This window comes from Pelophylax lessonae (assembly GCF_965119305.1).
Source record: "Pelophylax lessonae genome assembly, chromosome: 1".
Taxonomy (NCBI): Eukaryota; Metazoa; Chordata; class Amphibia; order Anura; family Ranidae; genus Pelophylax; species Pelophylax lessonae.
Genome location: NC_138768.1, coordinates 124,953,391 through 124,979,696, shown reverse-complemented (window position 1 = coordinate 124,979,696; position 26,306 = coordinate 124,953,391). Strand labels below are relative to the sequence as shown.

Here is a 26,306-nt window from a genome sequence, read left to right as displayed (position 1 = left end):
ATCTTGCAAACCTGGCCTGTTAGTGGGCCCCGAGGACCGGAGTTGAGGACCACTGGTTTAGGAGATATTTTCACTGGATGCAGTTAGTAACATCACCGACGCATGAAGGTTCAGCATACCGTGCCGGACCTTCAGAGCTCTGTGCTGCAGCCGAGGGATCCCGCGTGCATGCGCAGGAGTGACCTCAGCCTCGGACACTCATACAGCGGGAGGCCGTGAACCCGGAAGGAAGAATGTGTGAAGATGGAAGCCCTGTCAGTGGTGACAGCATGCCGCTGGAGGACTTCAATTTAGGGTAAGGATTTCAAAATGTGCTAGTATGCAATGCCATTTCCAGGGATTTTTTTTCCAAGCCTTGGTTTACTAATGCTTTAAGAACCCTTGCTAAGGCTCCATTCACACCTGAGCCTATCATTTTCAGGTGTTTTTTTGGGACGTTTTTCAGGCGTTTTTTGTAGGTGTTTGGAGGCAGGCATTGACATCTAACAAAATCTGCCAAAAAAGAAGCTCATGTATATTTTTGAGCTTCAGGTGACAAAACGCTCATGTGAACAGGGGCCACTGGGATTTTGCTTGTTGGGCGTTTTGAGACTTCAGAGAAGAGCGTTTTACGAGCTGAAAAACGCTCAGGTGTGAACAGGGCCTAAATGTCAGGATCTGTCAAAATGTTCATATAAGAAGCTAGATGCTTTTTGTCCACAAATGTTTAAAGGATACGTTCAGAGCACACTTGAATGCATGGAAAACAGCGATTTAGGGGTTAAACTAAAACAACCATTTACAGAGGAACTTCACCCAAATCCAAAAAAGTGAACAAAGGTCAAAAATGAAATTTATGAAAAGTAATTGTAAAATACTTCTTAACGCAGGCTTACATGCTTTTGAACATTCCAAGCCCCTTGACTCTTCCACACTGCCATCATGTGTAACCCAGCCATGCCAATGCAGCGCGCATGCGCATAAGACTTTAGCAGGATCATTTGGTTTGCATGTTGCCATAGTAACAGCAACGTAAGCATCTCCAGTCCCGAAAAAGCACACCTAGCACTCTAGCAAAAATCATTTGGACTACACATTGCGATAGCATTGGCAACGTAAATACCATTGGATTGGTGACACGGAAAGCAAAGGATCCCTGCTAGACAGCTAGGTGCACATACTTGTAAGCAGAGAAAATCCTATGCATGGGTGCCCAGTACAGCTAACTTCATTCTCACCTAGGCAAAGCACAGGGACCACAAAATCAAAAAGTAATTACCAAAAACAAATGTTTGTGATTCTGTCAATGGAGAGAGCCCAAAAAACGTAAGGGAAAGTTGAAAATAAAGGTGAAGGTCTTCTTCAATAACCTTAGAAATCGTTTGATTGCTGTGGTATGAAGCACCATATTCCTCACTTTGAGTGATAGACCGGTTGCATTTTCTAAAATGTATGGCAGGTAAAATATAGAAATGGGTTTAAGACAGGAGAGGGCCCGATAACTTTTGAAGTGTAGATAATAAAAATGGGTTTAAGACAGGAGAGGGCCCGATAACTTTTGAAGTGTAGATAATAGAAATGGGCTTAAGACAGGAGAGGGCCCGATAACTTTTGAAGTGTAGATAATTTGTCGATGTCCAATTGCCATCTAATATCCTGAACATAAATTTTTCAAAGTGTCGCTAGATCCTTTATAAAGCAGCAAAGATAACCTATGAGAACCAGACTGCAGCTATCACTGGTACAGAGGAAATGCAATATGTCAGTTACTGGACTTTACACCTGGACTTAAGAAACCGAAAGATCCAGAAAAAGTACAGCACGTATTATATCCGTGTCGGAGGAAGCCATATGGCATCAACCTAGCTGGAAATGCCAACAATAAAATAGGGGAGGTTACCCCTTGAGTACCCACCTGCTATTCCTTGTAGTAGCCCACAGACATTGAATATGCTCTTCTTCATCACACTTTGTACGCACATGGTAAAGACAGATACAAAAGCTACTATACAAAGGATGGAGATGCCCACTGCTAGGAAGATAGCGGTAGCCTGCCAGAAGCCACTAGCTATCTCATTGAAATGTTCAGCATAGGGTCCGCACAGGGGGTCTCTCCGGAAATACTGCCCCTGAGGCATTTTAATACAACGTCCATAAATGCCCAGCGTTGGGCGGTAAGGCTCCTGCGGCCACCCAGTCCTGTTATCAATGTCGCCATTCTTTGCTTTACCAATCAACCAGTCCTCGCTCATAAAAGCTATCAGTTCTCCAAAGGCAACTACAATGCTCAGGATGGTCCATAGCATAGAGCGGCATGTTACTATAACATGACACATGGTGGTGCCCACCTACTATCCACAACCAGGGCAAGAACCACACCAGGTGGAGAAGTGATGGAGAAAAAAAAAAAAAAGTAGAGGAATTAAAGGATTTATCCACCCGTCAGGAGAGGAAGAAATCCTGGCTTCTTGAGGCTTTGTAATCCAGGCAGAATGGAAAAGCTCGTCCTGTGCTGCGGAATTCCTTGGTGCTAATGTTCATACTGAAACACGATGCTTCAATCTTTCAAAGGGAGTTCCCAAGCTCCGCCCACCGGGATGACATCACTAACCTGCAGAAGGAAGCCACAAGACAGGCAAAACTGTTAGTGTTGACAGAACAGCTTCACCTCTTAAATCAATAGCGACATCAATTACAATCATCAATCATCTATACAGGCTAATAGAGGAGTCAGGGAAATTTACATAGAATACAGGCTGGATGTGCAGTATTCTTCTTGTGTGCATTTAAATACAGCAATCTTATCTATGCCTGCCCTTTCTTCAGGATTCTAGCAATGCTGATTCTATATAAGCGCATGTATCATTTCTGTATTTCCTTTATATACACTGACATACAACACAGCATACAGATAGTATTTGACCCATTTACAATAGACTGCAAGCTCCTCTAAATCAGTATTCCTATACCTGCTGCCTGCTATTCTCAAGGCTGCGATTCTGCACACGATTCCAAATCGCACAGTGATTGCTCTACAACGCTCAAGTGCCATTATCCCTTAATAGCACCCTGAACACGATGTGATTCTGCCATGATTTTCACGCAATCGCAGCAAACCGCGCCTTTTAAAATCACATGAAGCTTGCCGCCCGAAAAGGAGCAAGAGATTATTTTCGGGTGACAAAGTTGCCCAAGGCAGCTCATTCAAGGGAACAGGCTGGCCCTATGTGACCTGCAAAATCGTGTGAAAATTGCTCAACAAATTTGCAAGCAGAAACGCCATTCCCCGCTACGTGAAAGTGCGATTGGAGTCTAAAGCAGCATTAAGAGCCCATTTACATTAGCGCGACTTGTCAGCCTGACAAGTCACGGTCCGTCGCGGTCCATTGAGTAGTACAGGACCCGTTCTAATAGGAGCGAGACACAAGTCTCAGTGTGCTGCTTATTCTCCTCCCCGTAGCTCTTCTACAGCAGAGAACAGAGGGAATGTGATCACTTCTAAAAAGGAATGTATAAGGTGTTTTTTTTTTTTTTTTCTATACAAACATTTAATTTCTATTTTAAACTAAGTCCCCATTCACACTTACGCGACTTGTCAGGCGACTTGGTCGCCTGACAAGTCGCGGTGGGTCGCCTGCCATTGATTAGCACAGGACCCGTTCTAATAGGAGCGACACAAGTCGCTCCGACTTAGAAAAAGGGTCCTGTACTACTTTGGGGCGACCTGGAGGCGACTTGCATAGACTTCCATTATGTGAAGTCTCTGCAAGTCGCGCAGAAGTCGCGGTGCATGCAACTTCACAGGGCGCCCCCCAAAGTCGTGTCGCGCTAGTCTGAATGGGCTCTTAAGGATAAACTCACTTTTTAAAAAGAAATAAAATGCACATTTTTTGTTGCAGAAGCCTGGCGCATTCATACCATGTTACATGTTGCTCTCTTAATATGTGTATAATAAGTAACATGTTATGAAAGGTTAACTTATTCTTTAGAGCCAATTCTTCTAAATAAATGCGATGACAGGCATCGCATGTGATTCGGAGCGAACTGCTCTTCAAATTACATGTGATGTTTGTGCGATGCAAGTTCAGCCATACAGATTGCATGGCTGAATTCACATCGCATTCGGACCAAACTCGCTCAGGACCCTTTTTGGTCCGCCCCAGAATCGGATTGCAAAGGTGTTCACACCTATGCGATCCGATTCATGTCCAAACTGACAGTTTGCACTGAGATATGCGAACTGATCTGGGGGTGTCGATAACTTTGTATTGACACCCCCAGGGATTCACATATGGCAGTGTGAACTGTCTGCGAGTTGAGTGAGATTCAGGAACCCTCAGTGGATTGGCAGGGTTCCCGCATCGCATACGTGTGAACCGAGACCTAAACCCAAGAGCAAACATTTATTACATTGCAGTTTACCAATACCTGCATGTGGTGGCTGCATTCGTTTTCTATTCAAGGCTTTCTTTCCTTTATTTCACCTTGTGATCCTGACAGTTTTTTTTTTTTATTTTTTTAACAGAACATTTCGTCCAGCAGATGTAGAAGTTAGAGTTTAGGCAAAGCAGTTAACACTGACAGGGGTGCTTACAATGGTCAGCTTTTGTGTAAAATATTTATCCCAAAAAGGAAAAAAAAAAAACTTTGCTGCAACTGCTTATAAAGTGATAGCTGGAGTTAGTTAGTACATCTAACATTCCCCTCCCCCCAGACTGGCAATGCTGATGTGCCTCCTGTGTTCCTTCATCCTGAGTGGAGTCACTCTAAAACATGGTGTGTTACTGGACAGATCACCAGGTAAAAACAGAAGGAAAAAAAGCCTAAAAAAAGAAAAACGCATGCAGCCACCACATCGAATGATTGGTAAGCTACAATAGATTACATTTTTTGGTTTTGGATTTAATACTGCCCTAAGCTGCATTTATTACCAGGGAAAATATTGTGCTGTGTGTGCAAATAGCACATCTGGTAAATTAACAAATGCCCCTTTACAGAGTGCCAATATTACAAAGTGCTTCTATGGCACACGATCACCGCAGCACGACAACCTCCATCCATGTCTCTCTCCATCTCTGAAGATGTGGATCGCCATACACACACATAGATTTCTCTCAGTCAGTCCATGGTCTAAACAAGAGAGGGGACAGTGATATAAAGGGGACGTTGCTGTTAAGGGGCACTGTAATGTTTATAGTGCTCCTTTACATTACAGTTTCCCTAAAAATCACAGTGCCCCTTTACATTACAGTTTCCCTAAAAATCACAACACCTCCTCCCCCACCCCCAGTCACAGTGCCCCTTTACATTACAGTTTCCCTAAAAATCACAACACCTCCTCCCCCACCCCCAGTCACAGTGCCCCTTTACATTACAGTTTCCCTAAAAATCACAACCCCCCCCCCCCAGTCACAGTGCCCCTTTAAATTACAGTTTCCCTAAAAATCACAACCCCCCCCAGTCACAGTGCCCCTTTACATTACAGTTTCCCTAAAAATCACAACACCAAACCCCCCCCACCCCCAGTGCCCCTTTACATTACAGTTTCCCTAAAAATCACAACCCCCCCCCCCCCCCCGTCACAGTGCCCCTTTATATTACAGTTTCCCTAAAAATCACAACACCAAACCCCCCCACCCCCAGTTAGTGCCCCTTTACATTACAGTTTCCCTAAAAATCACAACCCCCCCCCCCCAGTCACAGTGCCCCTTTACATTACAGTTTCCCTAAAAATCACAACCCCCCCCAGTCACAGTGCCCAAGGCAGTCATGGTTTTGTTATTTTAATGAATCTTTTAATGGGCTCTTTATTTATTTCTTGCTTTTTAGGATTGAGTAATGCTTTAAGCACGACAATCTTATAACAGAGGATGGCGTAGATCTTGGCAGAGGGTATTCGGACATGCCTGAGTGACGGGAATGGATGGGCTACATTTTGGCTCAGTAGAGAACTTACAGCTTTCCACGGCATGCAGACTACCAATGTAATACAAAGACGAATTCTTACCCCATTATGTTTTACCCTCAATAGCTAAACAATGAAGCCCTTTCTTTAAGTGTACGGAGGAATGTGAAATGATTTCCACTACAGTCATTCCCTCCAGAGGTCCAGGCAGAGTGACAGAAGTACAGCTTGGTATGAAGGTACGGGGTGACCCCCTATGCTGGGACTGGAGAATGGAACGGGATGGATGACACACACTTAGTCACACTTCTCTCACTGGCTTACTTCTTAGCAGGAGCGTGTGAACAACAGAGTGAACCCAGCCAGGGTCAGATTACTAAGCTGCATTTCACTGCTCCCTGCCTGGTGAATGGATAATGGGTGCTACAATGTGCACCAGGGTGTGATTACTATCATTTACAAGGAGAACGTAAACTATCCCATCACCATTGGATGCAACAATCTTCACATCACACAATATTTTGTGGTAGCCCAACATTATTTTTAGTTCAAACAATGACCCAGTGACAAAAAAAAAAATGCTTTACAAGGACAGGGCCACCAAGGCTGGAGACAGGGCCACCAAGACTGTGGACAGGGCCACCAAGACTGTGGACAGGGCCACCAAGACTGGGGAACTGCAAGGCACAGAATGCAGGACATGTAATCATCCTTTTACTACCTAAAGTGGTTGTAAAGTCCGTTTTCTTTTTTTTTTTTTATCCTAATGCATTCTATGCATTAAGATAAGAAGACCTTCTGTGTGCAGCAGCCCCCCTCAGCCCCCCCTAATACTTACTTGAGCCCCATCTCTATCTAGCAATGTGCACGAACGCCTCGGCTGATACTGCTGCTGTCAAAGTCAAATAACCAATCAGGAGAGAGAGGGGGCGGGGGCCGCGGCCTCCATGTCTGAATGGACGCACGGAGCTGTGGCTCGGCTCAGGTGCCCCCATGGCAAGCTACTTGCTGTGGGGGGCACTCGACAGGGAGGGAGGGGTCAGAAGAGTCCAAGAGGGACCTGAGAAGAGGAGAATCTGCACTGCTCTGTGCAAAACCAACTGCACAGAGGAGGGAAGTATAACATTTTTTGTTATTTTTAACTAATAAAAAAACTGAGACTTTACGATCACTTTAGGCTCCGTTCACATGTAGGCGTTTCGGGGTATTTTTGGGGAGTTTTTCTGCTCTAGGATCAGCTCTCAAAACGCCCAACAAGACAAATCCTATTCATTTCAATGGCTCCTGTTCACATCTGAGCGTTTTGTCGTTGTTAGCAAAACGCCCAACGCTCAAAAAAGTACATGAGCTTCTTTTTGGGCAGATTACAGGCGTTTTCCATTGGTCTCTATTCAATCTAAAAATGCCTGCACAAAAAACGCCTGTAAAAACGCCTATAAAACGCCTGCAAAAACGCCCATAAAAACGCCCATAAAAACGCCCATAAAAACGCCTGAAAAAACGCCTAAAAAACGCCTGTAATAGCAACGCCAAGATGTGAACGTAGCCTTAATGTTATTTTTAAGGTCATCTTTAAAAAGGTAAACACGTGTATTTTCTGCACGGAACACAGGTTCTGGGTAAAAATGCACCTAAAGTTCTTGTGTTTAGAAGTGTCCAATTATTTTAATTACTTTGTGTGTGCTTTACTTTTTTTGTACACAGTGAAAATTTTTGTTTGTAAGTAAATCTGTATTTATGGCCCCATTGATTCCTACAGTGCTGATTTGAAATGCATACAAAACTATACGCTGTATTGTAAACACTGCATTTTAGGCATATTTTCTATACCACGTGAATGAGCCCTAAGGGCATTACCAGAATTAAATTGATGTAAACAACCCATGCAGTTTAACATAAAAATGAAAGGCAAATCATTTTTCTATAGATTTAAAAATACATTATAAATGCCTTTATAAGTGATCACATTCCCTGTGTTTTCAACTTCATGAGAGCTGGGGGGGGGGGGTCGGGGGAGCAGCACATTGAGCTTCCCAGTGAATGGAGGAGAGTACACAGAGTTCCCAGCATAGCCAGAGAACTGACCACGACGTGTTCTCCTGCTTAGTGTGGTTAGTTTTTAATTGGGAAGCAGAGGGACTGGCAGGAACACCAGGGATTTCATACATAAAAGGAATCAATACAAAGAGAACAGGATATTTTCTCATACAGCAGCCACATATCAGGAATATGAAGTGTTGGGGTAACTAACGCTTTAAGTGCATGTTACGTTTACCCTATCAGTACCCACACCAAAGGCATTTAGAATTTGAAAGTAGTATTTATCACAGGTCTTCATATAGCCCCAACAATTCATGCAGCACATTACAAATATTATACATTCACATCAGTCCCTGTCCTCAAGGAGCTTACAATCTAAGGTCCCTATCTTACATGCATACGCATACTAGGGACCTACCAGCATGTCTTTGGGGTGTGGGAGGAAACCCCTTCAAGCACAGATAGAATATGCAAACTCCATGCAGATAGTGTCCTGACCGAGATTCAAACTGAGGAACCCAATTCTAAAAAGGCAAAAAAAAAAAAAGACTTGAATCCAGGAGTTCATTGCTACTTTCATTATTATCCAACTTGTGGTTGATTTGAAGTCCTTCAGCCAATATAAACAGAGTGCAGCCAACATAAAAGTGGAATTTCTAAGCAAACTCCCTCTAGAATGGGAATTCATTCATTTATTTGAGACTTCACCCTTGCAGTGAAGTTGCCTAATGATCATAGAGCCGAATAGAGACTAATAATGTAGCGTATATACTTAAGGCAGGGGTAGGCAACCTTAAAGAGGTGGAGATCTACCTGAACAACGTTGAGGAGGTCACCGGGCACAGTGTCGCCTTCTCATACCCGATTTAGACCTGACTGCTGTACTACTGTGTCGCAATCGCATACATTGCGCCGCAATCATGGTTTGAAATCAGGCGGTGAGGAGGCAACATATCGCCTTCTCACTACCTGTCAAACACCCGGATTGCTTTTCAGAGCAGAAGTAGTGCCTGCTGCACTTGTGAATGAGCCTCCAGGTGCATTCAGCAGCAGCACCCTTAGGGCTCGTTCACTTGCAAAGTTGGAGTGGTGGTAAATCCCTGCTTTTGAGTCGTGGTTTTACTGCCCCTAATCCCTACCCTCTTTAGCTGCGGACCTAGCAGCCAAAAGGTGTACACGTGCCGCAGCAGGAATTTTATTCCCTGTTGCTTTGTGGTGGGGGTGCAACCGCCTGCCAATCAGGAACTACTAAATTAAATGGGGCCACTCTGCAAGCGCCCCACAACTGCATTCTTCTGCAGGGCCCAAGGGGTTAAAGCAGGTGGTGAGAAAGCAACAACGCTGCCTGCTTTAACCCCTTGTTTGCTGTACTGCACAAGGTTGCGGAGCACTTGCAGAGCGGCGTCATTTACTTGAATTGGTCATGTTTGGCAGATGCTACACCCACCCACCATGACGGGGCATAGAACTCCTGCTGTGGCTGCCACATGTGTACACCCCTGGCAACTGCAGCTAAAGAGGGTGTGGTTGGAGTGGGGGTGGTAAAGACATTAACTAACCCCCCCCCCAAAAAAAATACAATTGTAAATGAACCTTAAAAGGCCCCTTTCCCACTTGTGTGACTTGATCTGCAACTTGGGACTGCAAAGTCGCATGACAAGCTGTACCCCATGATTTCATGAGTACCGTTCATTTCAGTGGGACTTCAAGTTGCAGCGACTTCAAAGTAGTCCCTGCACTACTTTGGTCCGACTGATGTGACTTGAGGTCCATAGACCTCAAGATTACACAGGCCTTGCTTCAAGTCCAGTCAGTCACGTCAAAATCGCATCAAAGTTGCACAAAAAAAAAAGCAGGCAAAATCACGGCAAAGTCACGTCGCACACGTGTGAAAGGGGCCTTAAACCCGACCTGAGAGTCACACAACTTTGCAACGACTTTGACTGCAATGAAGCAATGCCTGTGTAATCCTTAGGTCTATGGACCTCAAATTGCATCAAAGTCAGACCAAAGTAGTGCAGGGACTACTTTGAAGTCGCACAGATATGAATGGTACTCATTGGGAATCATGGGGCACAACTTGTGTTTTCAAACCCAAGTCGCACAAATGTGAAAGGGGCCTTACTGTTCTGAGTCCCCTGTTCTGCTTTCACACGGATATGCTGCGGTTTACCTGCATTGCTGGTGCATCTGCAACTCTCCTGGGTTAGCTGGCTTTGCCATAGACTTCTATTACATCATGCAGGTGTGGTGAACTCCTGCATTCAGGCCTTCTGGTGTGCTTTCAGAAAGTGCACCCCAAATCCACAGGAAAAAAATAGAAGTCTATAGCTAAGCGCCGCAAATCCGCAGAAAAGCTGCAGATACACTGCACAGCACCCATGGTGTGGGTAAACACATCAGTACATCAGTGTACTGTACATCAGTACATCAGCGTGAAAGCAGCCCTATACTATTCTGCCCAGTGTATTACTTCACACTGACACTTTCCTGCTGCTGGCACCAACTGGTAGACTGCTAGCCAGGATAAGAGGTGGAGTGCAGTTGGTATCACTCCGCATGGGACACCAGCCGGCACCACTAAGGTTTTGTGCAGACCACAGCTTATGTCCGGGTGCATCACATCCAAGGGGTTTTCGGTTTAGATGGCCTTTGTAACTTTTGGCACTAGTTGTAGCTTATCAAGAGCTTTTTAGCAGTTTGTCTAAAATGACAACATATTAAATTAAAAAAAAAAAAAAAAAAAGCGTACCCAAGTCTCATAGCGCAAGATCCTATGTTGTGCTTCCCCTCATTTTGAGGTCACTATGCCGTTGAAGTCTCCTTGAGACCCCCTCTTCCCAATAGACAGTCAATGGGAAGTGTTCATGTCACTAAGTCAAGGATAACCATGGCCAAAGAAGGACCCTTCCATTCTGCAGTCCAGAAGACTTGGGACCCGTTGAATCAGGTGACCACAGCTTTAGGTTAGGCCTCCTGCACACAAGCGCCTGTAGCCGTAGGACATAAAATTCAGGCATTAATTCTTTGCCACAGGTGCTGCATACAGCTGCCCATAGTAATCAATGGCTGTAGGTGGAAATACTGCAGTACTTGTGTAAACACACGCATGCAGAGTCTATTTTCAAGGTCTTACATCTGTACTGATGCACATCTTTAGAGAATAGTGTATAGCCTTGGATTTCTAGGGGTGGCTGTATGCATCATTTGTGGCTCCCAGGCAGGTAAAAAAATGGCCAAATTTAACACCATGCAGCCGTAGGCGTTTGTGTGCATGGAAACTAAGGTAATATTTTAAAAAAGCAAACCAAAAAAAAAAAAAAAAAAATTGGATTCAAGTTTTTTTTTTTTTTTTATTTGTTTTCTTTTCCAGTATGCCACATAATGACATCCCCACAAATACTGAATGCCATATGTACAATGCCTTAAGGCTCGTACACACTTGATGAAAATCGGACGAAATATCCTCCGATTTTTCTCTCATGCTCAGCGGTCATAACCGTTTTTAGTTGACAGTGCATAATGATCATGAAATTTCTCATCCGATTTATTTTTTATTTTTGGGAAATTTGTTCCTAGACTTCCGGGTCGTCAGCAACTTCAGATCATGCGCGGTCTTTCGTATCCGATTTTTCGCGGACGTACTGCATACACATTAAACGAAAATTGGTCCTCTGGGGGCGGACGATAAAAATTTTGGTGTTTGTCCCTCCGTTTTTTTCGTTGAAAATGTCGGCATCGGCTGCTGAAAGTTGTGTACACACTAGTACGATTTTACCTCGAAAGGGAATTTTCGGCAGATTTTCGACTAGTGTGTACCCCACTTTAGACTCCCCATATATATATATATATATATATATATATATATATATATATATATATATATAACATTCCCAATTTGCAGAAACCATGGGTAAGTCACCAAGAAAAGAAGGGTTCGTTGGGTTTTATAGGCAATGGCACCATTAGTCTTGGCTTAAATGTCCATGGGACTTAAATATGGTTCCTTGCGTCTTGTGTTCTACTATGGAATTTGGTTCCACCTCACAAAGCGCCAGTACAAATAAATACCACCAAGCTGCATCCTTTGTTGTAGCAGGGTGATGAGTACCAGAGCTAGGTAAATAACTATCTCATTAACCAGGAACAGATAAAAGCAGATAGGTTACAGTAAACCAGAGACAGGCTGCTTTCACAGCACACAGGAACAAAGTTTGTGTTTACTTTTCCGGGTGGGAATCTTCTGATAAGCCTGCAATGCCAAACAGTTCACTTCACACTGTAAATGACGTAAATGCCACAAGATGGATTGTAGTAGGTCGGCCATGCGGCTCTTCCTCACACAAAAACATGAAAAGGCTGAACACAAGTCACAACAGTACAGCATTCTGGGTTTATATTCCCTGCCCGGCCTAAATAAATAAAGACCCTGAGGCCTAAATAAATAAAGACCCTGAGGGCACTCATTAAAAGGGAAGCATACCTAGGCAAAAATGGCTGTAAACATATTGGTCGCTGGTTTATTTATTAGTAAATTTACTAATGATTATATACAGATTAAAGCTTATGTTTCGTTTTTTTGTTTTTTTTTTCTCTTTTTTTTTTTTAAACAGCACAAGGGACAGTAGTTGCATTACATAGCTATGTGGCTAGTAAGGCTGAATGAAGAAACCAGTCCATCCTGAGAGAGTGTGTGTGTGTTTACGTCACTACCATTTTCCATATACCTGTACATTGTGTAGGAAACCCATCTAAAATGTTTTTTGAATGTATCTACACTTCCTGCTGACACCAACTGCAGAAGGGAGTTTCACACCCTTACTACTCTAACAGTAAAGGACCCTATAAACAGTTTAAGACTAAATCGCTTTTTGGCCAATAGTGTGGTCACATGTTCGCTTTAGAGACCTTAGGTCAAACAGTTTTCCCCCAATGCAGGAGTCTCCTAAGCATCTCTTCTCTTGGCAAAATACGTTTATGGTTTGTAGTTGTTCCTCATAACTGAGGTCCTCCAGCCCCCTCATTAGCTTTGATGCCCTTCTCTGAACTCGCTCCAGCTCAAGCACATCCTTCCTGGTGGCCAAAAGTGAACTGCATACTCAAGATGTGGCCAAACCAGAATTTTGTAACTCGTTTCATACATTGAATGAGAAGTGTCCCTTGTTCTGGCGGCTGCTCCCTTCATTTAAATCATCAGACCCTGCATACCAGCACAGTGGTAATCATCTGGTGCTGCAGGGGTTTACATAAACCACTGGACCTGTCATAGGCAATCGTCAGAAGTCCCGACTAAAGTGGGGTACGCACTAGTAGAAAATCTGCCGAAAATTCCCATCAGAGGTAAAATCGTACGATTTTCGGCTAGTGTGTACACAACTTTCAGCAGCCGATGCTGACATTTTCAACGAAAAAAAACAGAGGGACAAACACCAAAATTTTTATCGTCCGTCCCCAGACAACCAATTTTCTATAGGAGTATGCAGTAAGTCCACGAAAAATTGGATACGAAAGACCGCGCATGATCAGAAGTTGCTGACTACCCGGAAGTCTAGGAACAAATGTCCCCAAAAAAAAAAATCAGACGACAAATTTCGTGAACATTTATGCACTGTCAACTAAAAACGGTAATGAACGCTGAGCAAGAGAGAGTACAATCGGAGGATATTTCATCCGATTTCCGTCAAGTGTGTACGGGCCATAAGTCTAACCTTTCCCTTTGTTTCTGCTGTTCATAGTAGCTGTAACACAGCATCCTGCAATGAAAAGCTCCATGAATAAAGGAGGTGGACCTTTCATTCATGGAGTGCTCTACTATTGTACAGCTTCTATGAATGGAGGAGGGGGCGGAAAGGGCAGGTGTAGTCCACACAAGAGACTATGAATGGTTCAGTGGCTTGTATTAACCCCCGTAGCATAGAAAGATCACTACTGTGGGGGTTGAGTAGGAGGGGGCAGAAGACTGTGGATTTAAAGGTAGAGAGAAGCCACCAGCACAAGGGACACTTCCCATTCAATGTTAATACTGCCCATTGTGTGGTTTTAAATACAAGAAAGAAAAGAAATATTGAGTATTTTAATGCTTACAGTGATTTTCCTTTCCACTGATTTTTTTAATTCACTAGAAATGTGCCTTTGACACTATGGAGCAGTCAAATTTTCCAGCAAGCTCAATTTCCTAGAAAACCCCACTCCCTCCTTGCAAGTCATAGCCATCTCCTATTCTCAGTGTCCAATCACTGTCTGTGTTGGCCCAGCTTCTCCACCTCTCGCCTCCCTACATACCGTATTTTTTTGATGTAGCTGCCTGGGGAGGAGCTAATGCAAATACTACATATTGTCACCTGGCAGCTCGGACTCGGTTCAGGCTGCCGACCTCACATTCACGATGGTGGCACAAAAACAGCAGTCTCAAGACATCTGGAGGTCTACACAACGCACATTAAATTCAGAAATATCATTATGATTAGATTTTTGTTGAAGTCTGGTAACAGGGTCTCGAACACAGATCTGAATAAATGGTGCTTTCCCCTGGTATCATAACTGAGGTGTGGGAATGGATAGGACGAAAGTCTCACTTTGCAAGTCACTTTTAGTGCTGTGGCCTTTAAGCTCCTGAGAAACAAAATGTTTCTGTCCATGGTTGCAGGTTCTAAATGAGCAAGGACCATGTAAAGATGAAAGAAAAGCGGAGATGTAACCTCTACCAACCTATTGGCAAAGGTTAGAAAAATAAAGAATGGTGCAGAGGTTTTTTTTAAAGCTCAAAGATGGCAATTTTGGTGCAGAGCGCCCAACACTAAAATACCCTACCCTAAACCCCCACCCACCCATTGTAAATTCCCTGCATCTTGGTTGTCTCTCCTTTCCCAAAATCCTCTGTGCTAAATGACACCAGGGCTAAAATCCTGGAGCCCAGGAGAAGAGCCATTGACTTATGTATCTGGTATGTGAAAATTGCCGAACACATTTGTTTTAAGACCTTCTGCAAACAGTAACTGTAGGAAGCCATGTATCATAAAACCTATTAATAATAAACCAAGTTATTATTCTTACAACTAGACATCTAAAAAGTTTAGACATGTACACTTTTCAGCCACGGCAGCAATAAAAAAGTTTTAATGCACACTTCTGGCTTTTTATCCAGGGCATAAGCAAAAGGCTATCCTATTGTATTTGACTGTTGGTGTCCTAGTAGTTTTGAAATATGTGCAAATTCCCAATGTCATGTAAAACCATATAATCTCATAATAGACAGCGCTGCTCTTGGTTAGGGTCTGTGAACAGAAGAGTTTTACGTTTAGAACAGTATGGGAGTAATGGTACATTGCACGTGTCAAAGGCGCTCAGGTTTCCAGGAAAGCAGTGTGATGCCCTAAGACGGCATCCTTTCACACTGAGCACTGGCAGAAACTTATGTAACTTGTCGTTAATACATAATATACCTCACACAGTGCTGGAATTACTTCTCAGATAGTACGACGAGAGGTCTGTGCCATCTAAAAGAGGAGACTGCAAAATAATGAATTGCATACTTTGCATGTAGATGTTTTTATGATCCATGGTAACAGAATCCATTCAGCCCAGATTTTAAAACCAGCTAGTGCATCCACACACGGCCAGACTGTGTGCTCCATGCAACGTTTCCTTAGATGAGAGTAACAGATTTAAGTGGGGCACACACTAGTAGAAAATCTGCCGAAAATTACCGTCCGAGGTACGATTTTCGGCTAGTGTGTACACAACTTTCAGCAGCCGATGCCCACATTTTCAACGAAAAAAACGGAGGGACAAACACCAAAATTTTTATCGTCTGTCCCCAGATGACCAATTTTCGTTTAATGTGTATGCAGCACATCCGTGAAAAAAATCGGATACGAAAGACACGCATGATCTGAAGTCTAGTAACAAATGTCCCCAAAAAAAAAAAAAATGATGAGAAATTTCGTGAACATTTATGCACTGCAGTGCTGTATCTTGGCCTAGGCCAACAAGGCCCAGGCCTAGGGCAGCACTTTGCAGGGGGGCAGCAAAAAAGCTGATGGGGCTGCACTGATGGGCACTGATATGTTGCACTGATGGGCACTGATGAGACTGATAAGCTACACTGATAGGGCTGCACTGATAAGACAGCACTGATGGGCACTGAGAGGCTGCACTGGTAACCACTGATGGGGCTGCACTGATGGCCACTGATAAGGCTGCACTGATGGGCATTGATGAAGATGAACTTATGGGCATTGATGAAGATGAACTTATGGGCATTTATGAAGCTGCACTGATGGGCACTGTGTGGTTGTGGTCTGTGGTTTACAGATGACAGAAAGGGTCATAAACAGCAAAGGGTGTGGCCTTTACAGGAAGGGGGGGGGGGTCATATTTAAATTAGGAGTGCCCAAGTTTAGTCAGGCCTAGGGCAGCACAAAACCTAAATACACCACTGATGCACTGTCAACTAAAAACGGTTATGAACGCTGAGCAAGAGAGAGAAAAAAATCAGAGGATATTTAGTCAAATTTCCGTCAAGTGTGTATGGGCCTTTAGCAATCCAAAATAACATCTAAATTAGACTCATCTGGATGTCTGGATCATATAGAGGGGAGGCCTTTGTTTTTTTTTTTTTTGGCAAATGCCAGCATACCTTCCCTAAATTACATCTTCTATCTTGTCCGTAAAAAAAAGCCCTTCTACTTTTATTACATACCTGTTTTTAGACCTAGCAATGCCATTATTGGGCCTCTTTACTTCAATGCTATGTAATACAAGCAGATCATGGCTGGTGGTATTCTAAAAACCTCACAGTGCCATGCCCCAGTACGCCTTTTAGGAGCCCTCAGCCTTGATACACTTAGCTTGTTTTTGGGAAGAGTTACGAATATCATTAACTGGAGGAGTGGGCGTTCCTAGGAATTTTTAAGCATACCACCTAGGATAACATGTGATGCTGAGGCTCCATGTTTTAAAAAAAAAATGAAAATCCAATACATGAAAGGCCAGGGAAAGAAAGAAACTGAACTCAAGGAAAGATGAAACACACCACTAAAATTACAATATATTGGAATATGTAGCCTTTATTATCGGAAAGGTTTAACTGTATTACCTGAACATTACCATCCTTTTGTAATGAGCAGGCAACTCCAGTAAATCAGATGAAGTACCGTATGTGGGATCCAACCAACTATAAACACAAAAATCCTGTACCAACTTCTCTCTTTACATTTTAAGTTTTTTGGCAGATACCAGTGTCTTAATGCTTCCACTGACCTTTATATTTCAGGGACTTTGATGGCACAGTTTCTCCGTTAAAGTTCCTAGCTCTAATGGCCTCCCAAGGGTGTCTTAATATTGAGGGATTGGCAGAGGCGGAGGGGTGGGGGGGAAATCATAGACACCAGCATATACAGAAAGGTCTTGTTTCGAGGTCTCCGTGAATCTGTACAAGGCCAGGTAACCCAACCTACTATTGCTACAAAAAAATGAAAGTTTTGTGCAGGTAGTCTGCCTATTTAGTCTGTTCCCAACTTAATCAGATGTCAGAAGATTGATGGATCAGCAAAAAAAAAAAAAAAAAAAGGGAAAGAGCTAGCAGTTACCAACAGTGAATGTGTAGGCGCCATCTACAAAAAAATAGAAAGGGTGCAAGGAGACTCAAAGAGAAGAAAAATAACTCTTGAGATGCATCCAACCTCTGTCACTACAGAAAACAAAATGTGTATTACAATTTTACTCACTCATTACATTTTCTTAACTCAAAGTAATTACCTTACAGCACAGCAATTCAACTCTTTCTTTCATAAGTGAATTAGGTTTAGGAAGCACAAGGATGGAACTAATGGCAACCTCTTCATAAAGCTGTAAGCAGTCATAAAAAAAAAAGCATAGAAGACTGGCACAGTGTAAATTCTGAGGAATTCCGAGGCTGGGAGAGTCCTCCTAACTAAACGCTACTTAGTTCTGAGAACTTTCCAGAGGTCAGGACCTAGCGTGAAAAGGCCCCTTTTTTTCCGGTCTACTCTCCATAAACCCAGACTCATTAATGGTTACTCTTTAACCTTGTTAATCCTCCAACCTATTGTGATGAATGCATTTCAAAGTCAAGATCCTCCTTTATAAGGAAGGTCTTTGAACACATATTGGCTTAAAGCTGAACTATACATCTTGCGTTCCGATAGGAATATCATATAGTCCACAGAATCCTGAAAACCCCCAAAGCCTACTGAGCAGAAAGCAGACATTGGTGTTTAAACAGTACTTGCTGCTTTCCATTTTCTTTTTCCAACCACTATCAATGATGGAGAATAAAAGTATGTTATCCTTCAAACAATGTGTGTGTGTGCATGTATACCAATTTTCTACATTAATTCTTGGAACAAATGTTGGTCTGTCCCTAATCCTGCCAAACCCTACTGCATCCTCCTAAACTTGCATACATTAAGTTAACATAACAAACATGTTATACTTACCTGCTCTGTAGAGAATGCATTAAGGTTAAAAAAAAAAAAAAAACTTCTGCCTTTAGAACCACTTTAAAGTGTTTGGCTATCCCAGCGTTTCATATTCCTGATAGGTGTCTGTTGTAGCATATACTTGTTTGAAAAAGTATCCAGTTCTCTTTACATTGCCTCTTGTGTGAAATACCTGGCGATCTGGCCAGTCCTCTTGCAAACTGACCAAGCTGAGAGCACATCCATCACAGTGTGGTCAGTTTTCTGGCTATGCTGGAAACACAGCCTGTCTGTTCTTCAATTGTCAAGATGTGTGCTAACAAGCCACCCTGCACAGCTCTTGACTGGGAAGATTGGGTTACTGTTGTTTCTCTGCCTTCTGCTGATACTTCCCATTCCCCCCACAGGCTCCACCCTTACCTTCTCTCTAGTCTAAGCCTTTTACATAGCTAAGAACTAAGGTCCTGTGACCCCTTCTAAAAAATGATAAAAAAAAAGGTATTTATAATTTATATAAAGTCCCCACTCATATCACAGCAGCAAGCAAGAGCTAAACTTTTTTTATGCTAGTACACAAACTTACAATGGAGATCAGAGAAAGGGGTCTACTTTACATTCTTTGCAAACTCAGGTGAGGTCACCCTTCTTTAACCACTTAAGCCCCGGAAGATTTTACCCCCTTCCTGACCAGGGCCTATTTTGCGATTCGGCACTGCGTGACTTTAACGGACAATTGCGCGGTCGTGTGACGCTGTACCTAAACTCCTTTTTTTCCTACAAACAGAGCTTTCTTTTGGTGGTATTTGATCTCCTGTGCGATTTTTACTTTTTGCGCTATAAACAAAAAAAGAGCGTCAATTTTGCAAAAACAATATTTTTCACATTTTTTTTATATAAAATTCCCCCCCAAAAAAAAAAAAAAATGTAAAAATCAAAATTTAACATTTTAGGCCAATTTGTTTTATGCTACATATGTTTGTTGGTAAAAAAAAAAGGGCGTATTTTGATTGGTTTGCGCAAAAGTTATTGCGTTTACTAAGGGACAGATTTTTGTCATTTTTGTTGCTTTTTTTTTTAACGCGTAATGGTGGAGATCTGCGATTTTTTTGCGGTACTGCGACATTGCGGCAGACAGATCGGACCCTTGACTGACATTTTTGACACTTTTGGGGTTACCAGTGACATTACTACAGTAATCAGTGCTATACATATGCACTGTTACTGTAAAATGACACTGGCAGTGAAGGGGTTAACTTTGAGGGGGAGGGGTTATGTGTGTCCCTAGGGGCGTGTTTCTAACTGTGATTGGCTGTGGCTTGAGGTGTATGAACAGTGATCAACGGTCCTACATAGTAGAACCGTATGATCTCCATTCTTACACAGGGGAGAATGACAGGCGGCTGTGTTTACATTAACCGCCTGCCTTTCTCCTGCTCTAACGGATGATCGCGAGTGACCAGCGGACATCGGGTCCGCCGGTCACACGCGCGCGGGGGGGGGTCCATGACCGTGCGGGGGCGCGCGCTCCCTAGACCCTCACAGGCTAGCGAAGTAGCCCTACGTCGCTTTGCCTGTGAGGGGCTGACTGCCGACCTAAATCGTCGTGCGGCGGTCGGCAAGCGGTTAAAGCTGAAGTCACTGCAGATAAAAAAAAGTTACTACTTAATGCAGCTCCATAAATTTTAAAACATTACTAAATGCATTTTTTTTGTAAATGCAATCATTGTGAGCACCTGAAATTGACTTGGTATCAGCCTTTTAAAGTCTATTGTACAGCAGTGCTCAAAGCAGAAGGGAGAAGCAGCACACGGAACCAATGTAGTGTGGTGCAGTTCATGGAGCATGATGGGGAGAGAGCAGAGTGACTGACAGAGGAGCTCATTAGTGTTCTGCTTCTCCTTTCATTATCTCAAGATGAGTGTGAGGATGAGACATATAAATGAAAGTGAAGCTTCAGCACAGAGAAAGACCAGGTCCTGGATGTACAAAACCAAATCCTATGGGAGGTAAAACAGCTTCCGATATATGCATTTTATCTGTGTTATTAGCAGCTTAGATTTATCCATAGCTACATCAGCAAGGAGGAGTTTGGATTATTTATTTTGTTTCCTGGGATAAACATGGGGCCGACATGGACCTCCATGCCATCCTATAACACTGACCTACCGGAACAAGTATGAAGATCAAGAGTAAATTCCTCATCTACATATTTGTTCCACATCAGTGCCTCAAAATATTAAAAGCAATAGGGTCATGAAGACAACACGACCCCTATCATTTGAAGAAGGAAAATCAGCACTGATCGCCTCCATATTCCCTTTAGGAAAGGTTTCCTTTAAATTAGCATGGCAGATGTAATATGTCAGCTCCCTTTTAGTTACATACGATTGTGGACTCATGTTACACTTGGTCAAATAACTCCATCTCCTCCTTATTCCGATGTTCTTACCTTACCTTATGAAGTAATATGAAGTATTCCATGTAAACAAAGAGGCAAGATTTAAGGCTTCCCATGAAGCGAAACGCACTGAAGTGGAATAAAAGTTAATGAAAGATGAGATTCTAGACAGCGTACTAAATCTATGGAGTCATTACATTGATGGCAGTCATATTTCAGCTTTTTTTCACATAGTAGACATCTTAAGCACACATGTGCTCAAGATATCTCCTCCAACTAAAGAGCATTAACAGATATGCTTGTTACAGCAACTTAGAGCTAGCTAAATGAGGTACGGTAAACCCCCATTATATCGCGGCTCAAATTTTGCGGTCCCGGTATTTTGCGGGTTTTTTTTCTGTAAGACCTAATAATAATTATTGTATTAATTAAAGAGGAAGTAAACCCTCCTCTGCAAGTTATACCTATAGGTAAGCCTATGATAAGGCTTACCTATAGGGACTGTAAATCAGTGGCGGCTGGTGCTCAAAATTTTGGGGGGGGGGGGGGGGCGCAAAAAGAAAATTGTAATAGGTATTGCTTCGCGCCAAAAAACGCAGTAAAAACTATTGCGTGACTTTGAAGTCATGGTACAGGCATGGCACAGGTGATGGTATAGGCATGGCATAGGTGATGGTACAGTAGATGGTATAGGCATGGCACAGATATGGTACAGGAGATGGTATATGCCCCCTTTCAATGCAGAGACCAGCGTACATGCCCCCTTTCAATGCAGAGACCAGCGTGCGTGCCCCCTTTCAATGCAGAGACCAGCATACATGCCCCCTTCAATGCAATAAACACTGTGCTGTGCCCCCTTCAATGCAATAAACACTGTGCTGTGCCCCCTTCAATGCAATAAACACTGTGCTGTGCCCCCTTCAATGCAATAAACATTGTGCTGTGCCCCCTTCAATGCAATAAACACTGTGCTGTGCCCCCTTCAATGCAATAAACACTGTGCTGTGCCCCCTTCAATGCAATATACACTGTGCTGTGCCCCCTTCAATGCAATAAACACTGTGCTCCCTTCAATGCAATAAACACTGTGCTGTGCCCCCTTCAATGCAATAAACCCTGTGCTGTGCCCCCTTCAATGCAATAAACACTGTGCTGTGCCCCCTTCAATGCAATAAACACTGTGCTGTGCCCCCTTCAATGCAATGAACACTGTGCTGTGCCCCCACAATGCAGCGTGCATGCCCCTTTCAATGCAGAGCGCCGCAGCATTGTCCCCAATCACTGCAGAGCGCCAAAGCATTGTCCCCAATGATTGCAGAGTGCCACAGAATTGTACCCCAATGATTGCAGAGTGCCCACAGCATTGTACCCCAATGATTGCAGAGTGCCACAGAATTGTACCCCAATGATTGCAGAGTGCCCACAGCATTGAACCCCAATGATTGCAGAGTGCCACAGAATTGTACCCCAATGATTGCAGAGTGCCACAGCATTGTACCCCAATGATTGCAGAGTGCCCACAGCATTGTACCCCAATGATTGCAGAGTGCCCGCAGCATTGTACCCCAATAAATGCAGAGTGCCCGCAGCATTGTACCCCAATGATTGCAGAGTGCCCACAGCATTGTACCCCAATGATTGCAGAGTGCCACAGAATTGTACCCCAATGATTGCAGAGTGACAGCATTGTACCCCAATAAATGCAGAGTGCCCACAGCATTGTACCCAAATAAATGCAGAGTGCCCGCAGCATTGTACCCCAATGATTGCACAGTGCCACAGAATTGTACCCCAATGATTGCAGAGTGACAGCATTGTACCCCAATAAATGCAGAGTGCCCACAGCATTGTACCCCAATAAATGCAGAGTGCCCGCAGCATTGTACCCCAATGATTGCAGAGTGCCCACAGCATTGTACCCCAATGATTGCAGAGTGCCACAGAATTGTACCCCAATGATTGCAGAGTGACAGCATTGTACACCAATAAATGCAGAGTGCCCACAGCATTGTACCCAAATAAATGCAGAGTGCCCACAGCATTGTACCCCAATAAATGCAGAGTGCCCACAGCATTGTACCCCAATAAATGCAGAGAGCCCACAGCATTGTCTCCCAATCAATGCAGAGACCAGCATGCGTGCTCCCTTCAATGCAATAAACACTGTGCTGTGCCCCCTTCAATGCAATAAACACTGTGCTGTGCCCCCTTCAAAGCAATAAACACTGTGCTGTGCCCCCTTCAATGCAATGAACACTGTGCTGTGCCCCCACAATGCAGAGTTCAGCGTGCATGCCCCTTTCAATGCAGAGCGCCGCAGCATTGTCCCCAATCACTGCAGAGCGCCAAAGCATTGTCCCCAATGATTGCAGAGTGCCCACAGCATTGTCCCCCAATGATTGCAGAGTGCCACAGCATTGTACCCCAATAAAAGCAGAGTGCCACAGCATTGTACCCCAATAAATGCAGAGTGCCCACAGCATTGTACCCCAATAAATGCAGAGTGCCCACAGCATTGTACCCCAATAAACGCAGAGTGCCCACAGCATTGTACCCCAATGCAGAGTGCCCACAGCATTGTACCCCAATAAATGCAGAGACCAGCGTGCGTGCTCCCTTCAATTTAATGCACTTACCTGGCGGCGGCGGGTTCTTCCCTCCTCAATCCAGTTCATCCTCTCTGCGGCGGCGGCGGGAAGGTGAGCGGCTTCTCCCTTGTCCTCCGAGTGGCGGGGACGGTGAGTGACTGACTCACGCACCGGCACCCCCCCCATTGTGACGTCAGGGATCGGATGTCCTGGATGATGATTGGTCCAGGCTGGAGACTGGACCAATCACAGCCAGGATATTAGAAAGTGGGGGTGTCCAATCGCAAAGACTTGCGCCCGGGTTACGCCCCCAGAAGGCAGCCAATCGGTGCCTCTTCTGGGACGTAAACCCCCCCCCCCCCCTAGCCACCAGTTCCATCACAGAGGCCGGCGAACCCAATTTTTTTTTTTACAACTTTATTTGTTCGCTTTGTCATTTTTTTTCTTTTTTTTAGGGGTAGGGGGCGGTGCCCTGGCGTCCCCTATGCACGGGCCGCCACTGCTGTAAATATCTCCTAAACATGTACCGTTTAGGAGATATTTACCTAACACGCAGCCAGTGACGTCACTGGTGCATGCGCTCTGAAGGAACGGCCGCTGGTGTCGTTCCTTCAGAGCCCCGTGCCGTGACCCGTCGGCTCCCGCGCGTGCGTGGGAGTGACGTCACCACGGCTCCGCCCAATCAGATGGCCGGATGCCGCGATCCCGGAAGACGGGTGACTGAACATGTCGCCCGTCATACAGGTAAGTGTGCGGCACGGCGGGGGCTCGTTCTAAGGTATTTCATAATGAGCTAGTATGCAATGCATACTAGCTCATTATGGGTTTCTCTTTCAGGTTGAGAAAAAAAAAATAATTTTATGGGTTTACAACCTCTTTAAAACATTGTTAAATATTTTTGTGTTTTCCATTGCTCTTTATCTGTCTCTCAGTATCTTTTGTGTTTAAATGTGTCTATTGTTTTAAAAGTGTGTTTAAAGACCTTAAAATGCTTTTAAAAAGTACAGTGAAAGCTATAAAAAATGCCTAGAGTATATTTAAATAGGGTCTATTTCGCAAATTTTCACTTTTCGTGGGTTGGTCCGGAACGAAACCCCCACGATGGAGGGGGGTTTACTGTATCTGTATAAAAACAACCCCTTGTAGAAAATGTGGCACAAAAAGAAATAAAAACCCCAGATAAGCTGCTCTTTTTTTCAGATTATAATGCATTGCCTAAAGCACACACACACACAGATCAACACACAGTACACAGATCAAGGCTCAACCAGTTCCTGCTGAATTCACTAAATGAGAGCCAAAAAGGTAGCCATGTCTGCACCTCCAGGCTCAACAAACCTCAAACTAAAATTTAGGAGAACTGGGCAGAAAATTCCTAGCTGAAGGAGCGGCTGCAACCAATGTGCATGCTAGTCTGATGTGGAAAGTGAAGGTTATTTTCATACAAATTTTCCCGTACGACAGAATTCTACTTCAGAAGTGATGTCATGTGTTGGATTGCTTTGTATGTGTTCGTCTCTGAGCATGCCTAGTCTTGCTCTTAAGATTTTTTTCCATCAAAATCTGTACTAATGAGACGAAAATCGGACGTTGTTTTGACGGACGACAAAAATTTTATAGAGTCGTGAAACATGTCAACCGTGTCCATGTCTGTTCGATGCACCGTTGTCTTTTATGAATGGGAATAAACACTTCAAGTTCATTCATCTCTGAGTGCGGTCACTTTTTCTCTTTGGAAGTTTGATCACTGGACGGCGGATCCGACCAGCACCTGGATATCTGTGCCTCACCTGAGCGGCTTTCCCTGTGTTGCTTGAATAAATACCGATAACCCCTTGCTCGCTCACCTACAGCTCACCACCTGCTGTGCAGCCCAGTTGCTATCAGGCCATTGACTGGTACCAGTCTGTGGCCCAGGGGTTGGGGACCTCCATTATGGACATTACCATGTGGTAGTTTTGACATTTTAGTACTACTAGAAAAAAATGCTGTGGGCAGGAATTACCCTATAATAAACACTTGTTGGCTTTTAGATGTGACAAATTGACTCCTGAATTCTATGTCATTTTGCCACCCCTGGTGTACAGCTCACACTAGATTGATGATGGAAACCTGCCAGCATGCAGTAATAGCCTGGTGGCCTAGAACTTCACATCTCTTTCTGCTCAGATCATGAAGTCATTTAGAGAAGCAAAGGCTTGGCTGGAGAGTGTTTTTATTTCATCTATCCTGCTGACTCATAGCGAATTATTGAAGATTAGCAATCACAGGGCCATAAAGTCTAAACTGAACAGTACTAACTGTAGGGAAATAATAGACAGGCTGGAATATTTACTTCAGGATCTCCTAAAGGGACAATCAATGAGTCACTGCACAGCTAATACAAATCGCAGACATCTCTCAATCTAGCCGATAAGACGGAGCATAACAGGAAAACGGCTGCAAGCACACAGCTTCTATGTCTTTATGTAATGAGCTATTCTAATGATGCCATTTGATTGCTTTGGCAGGGTGTGCAAATTAAATGCATGGCTATTATTTAGTAAGGAGGAAAAGTTCAATTTGTACAAACTGCATTCACATTAGGCTCTTAGTGCGTCTAATGACACCAGAATAATATTTTTAGGTAAATATTAAGGGTATTTCCACTTTCGGAACCAATTTGGGAGAATACCTACTTTAGATTTGTTTCATGTCCCCAATCACTACAAATATTTAAAAATTGCAGCTTACCTTTTTACATGCTCTTTTTGGGAAACTCCAGCAAGGAAATATTTCTAATTAGTTTTCTTTGTCATGCTGGGAAGTGGTTTGCGCCATAATTAATCCTTTCTGTATTGTGCAGGCAGATCGAGCCGCTGATCCCCCACCGAGCAGGAGGATGACAGCTCTGTCTCCGCGCCGTGTGCGGAGACACAGCTGTCAGTCCCCCATGCATCTCTATGGGGGAAATT

The 26,306-nt window shown here is 43.7% G+C and overlaps 1 protein-coding gene across 1 annotated transcript in view; it reads right to left on the bottom strand.

Annotated features, from left to right (window-relative positions):
* LHFPL2 (LHFPL tetraspan subfamily member 2) overlaps nt 1–26,306 on the bottom strand; it is a 206,386-nt gene that overhangs the window by 37,004 nt on the left and 143,076 nt on the right. Inside the window, exon 3 of the mRNA XM_082242506.1 lies at nt 1,895–2,590. Within this exon, the coding sequence (XP_082098632.1) occupies nt 1,895–2,315 (421 nt within the window). The 5' untranslated portion in view covers nt 2,316–2,590. The remainder of the gene's footprint in view (nt 1–1,894; nt 2,591–26,306) is intronic.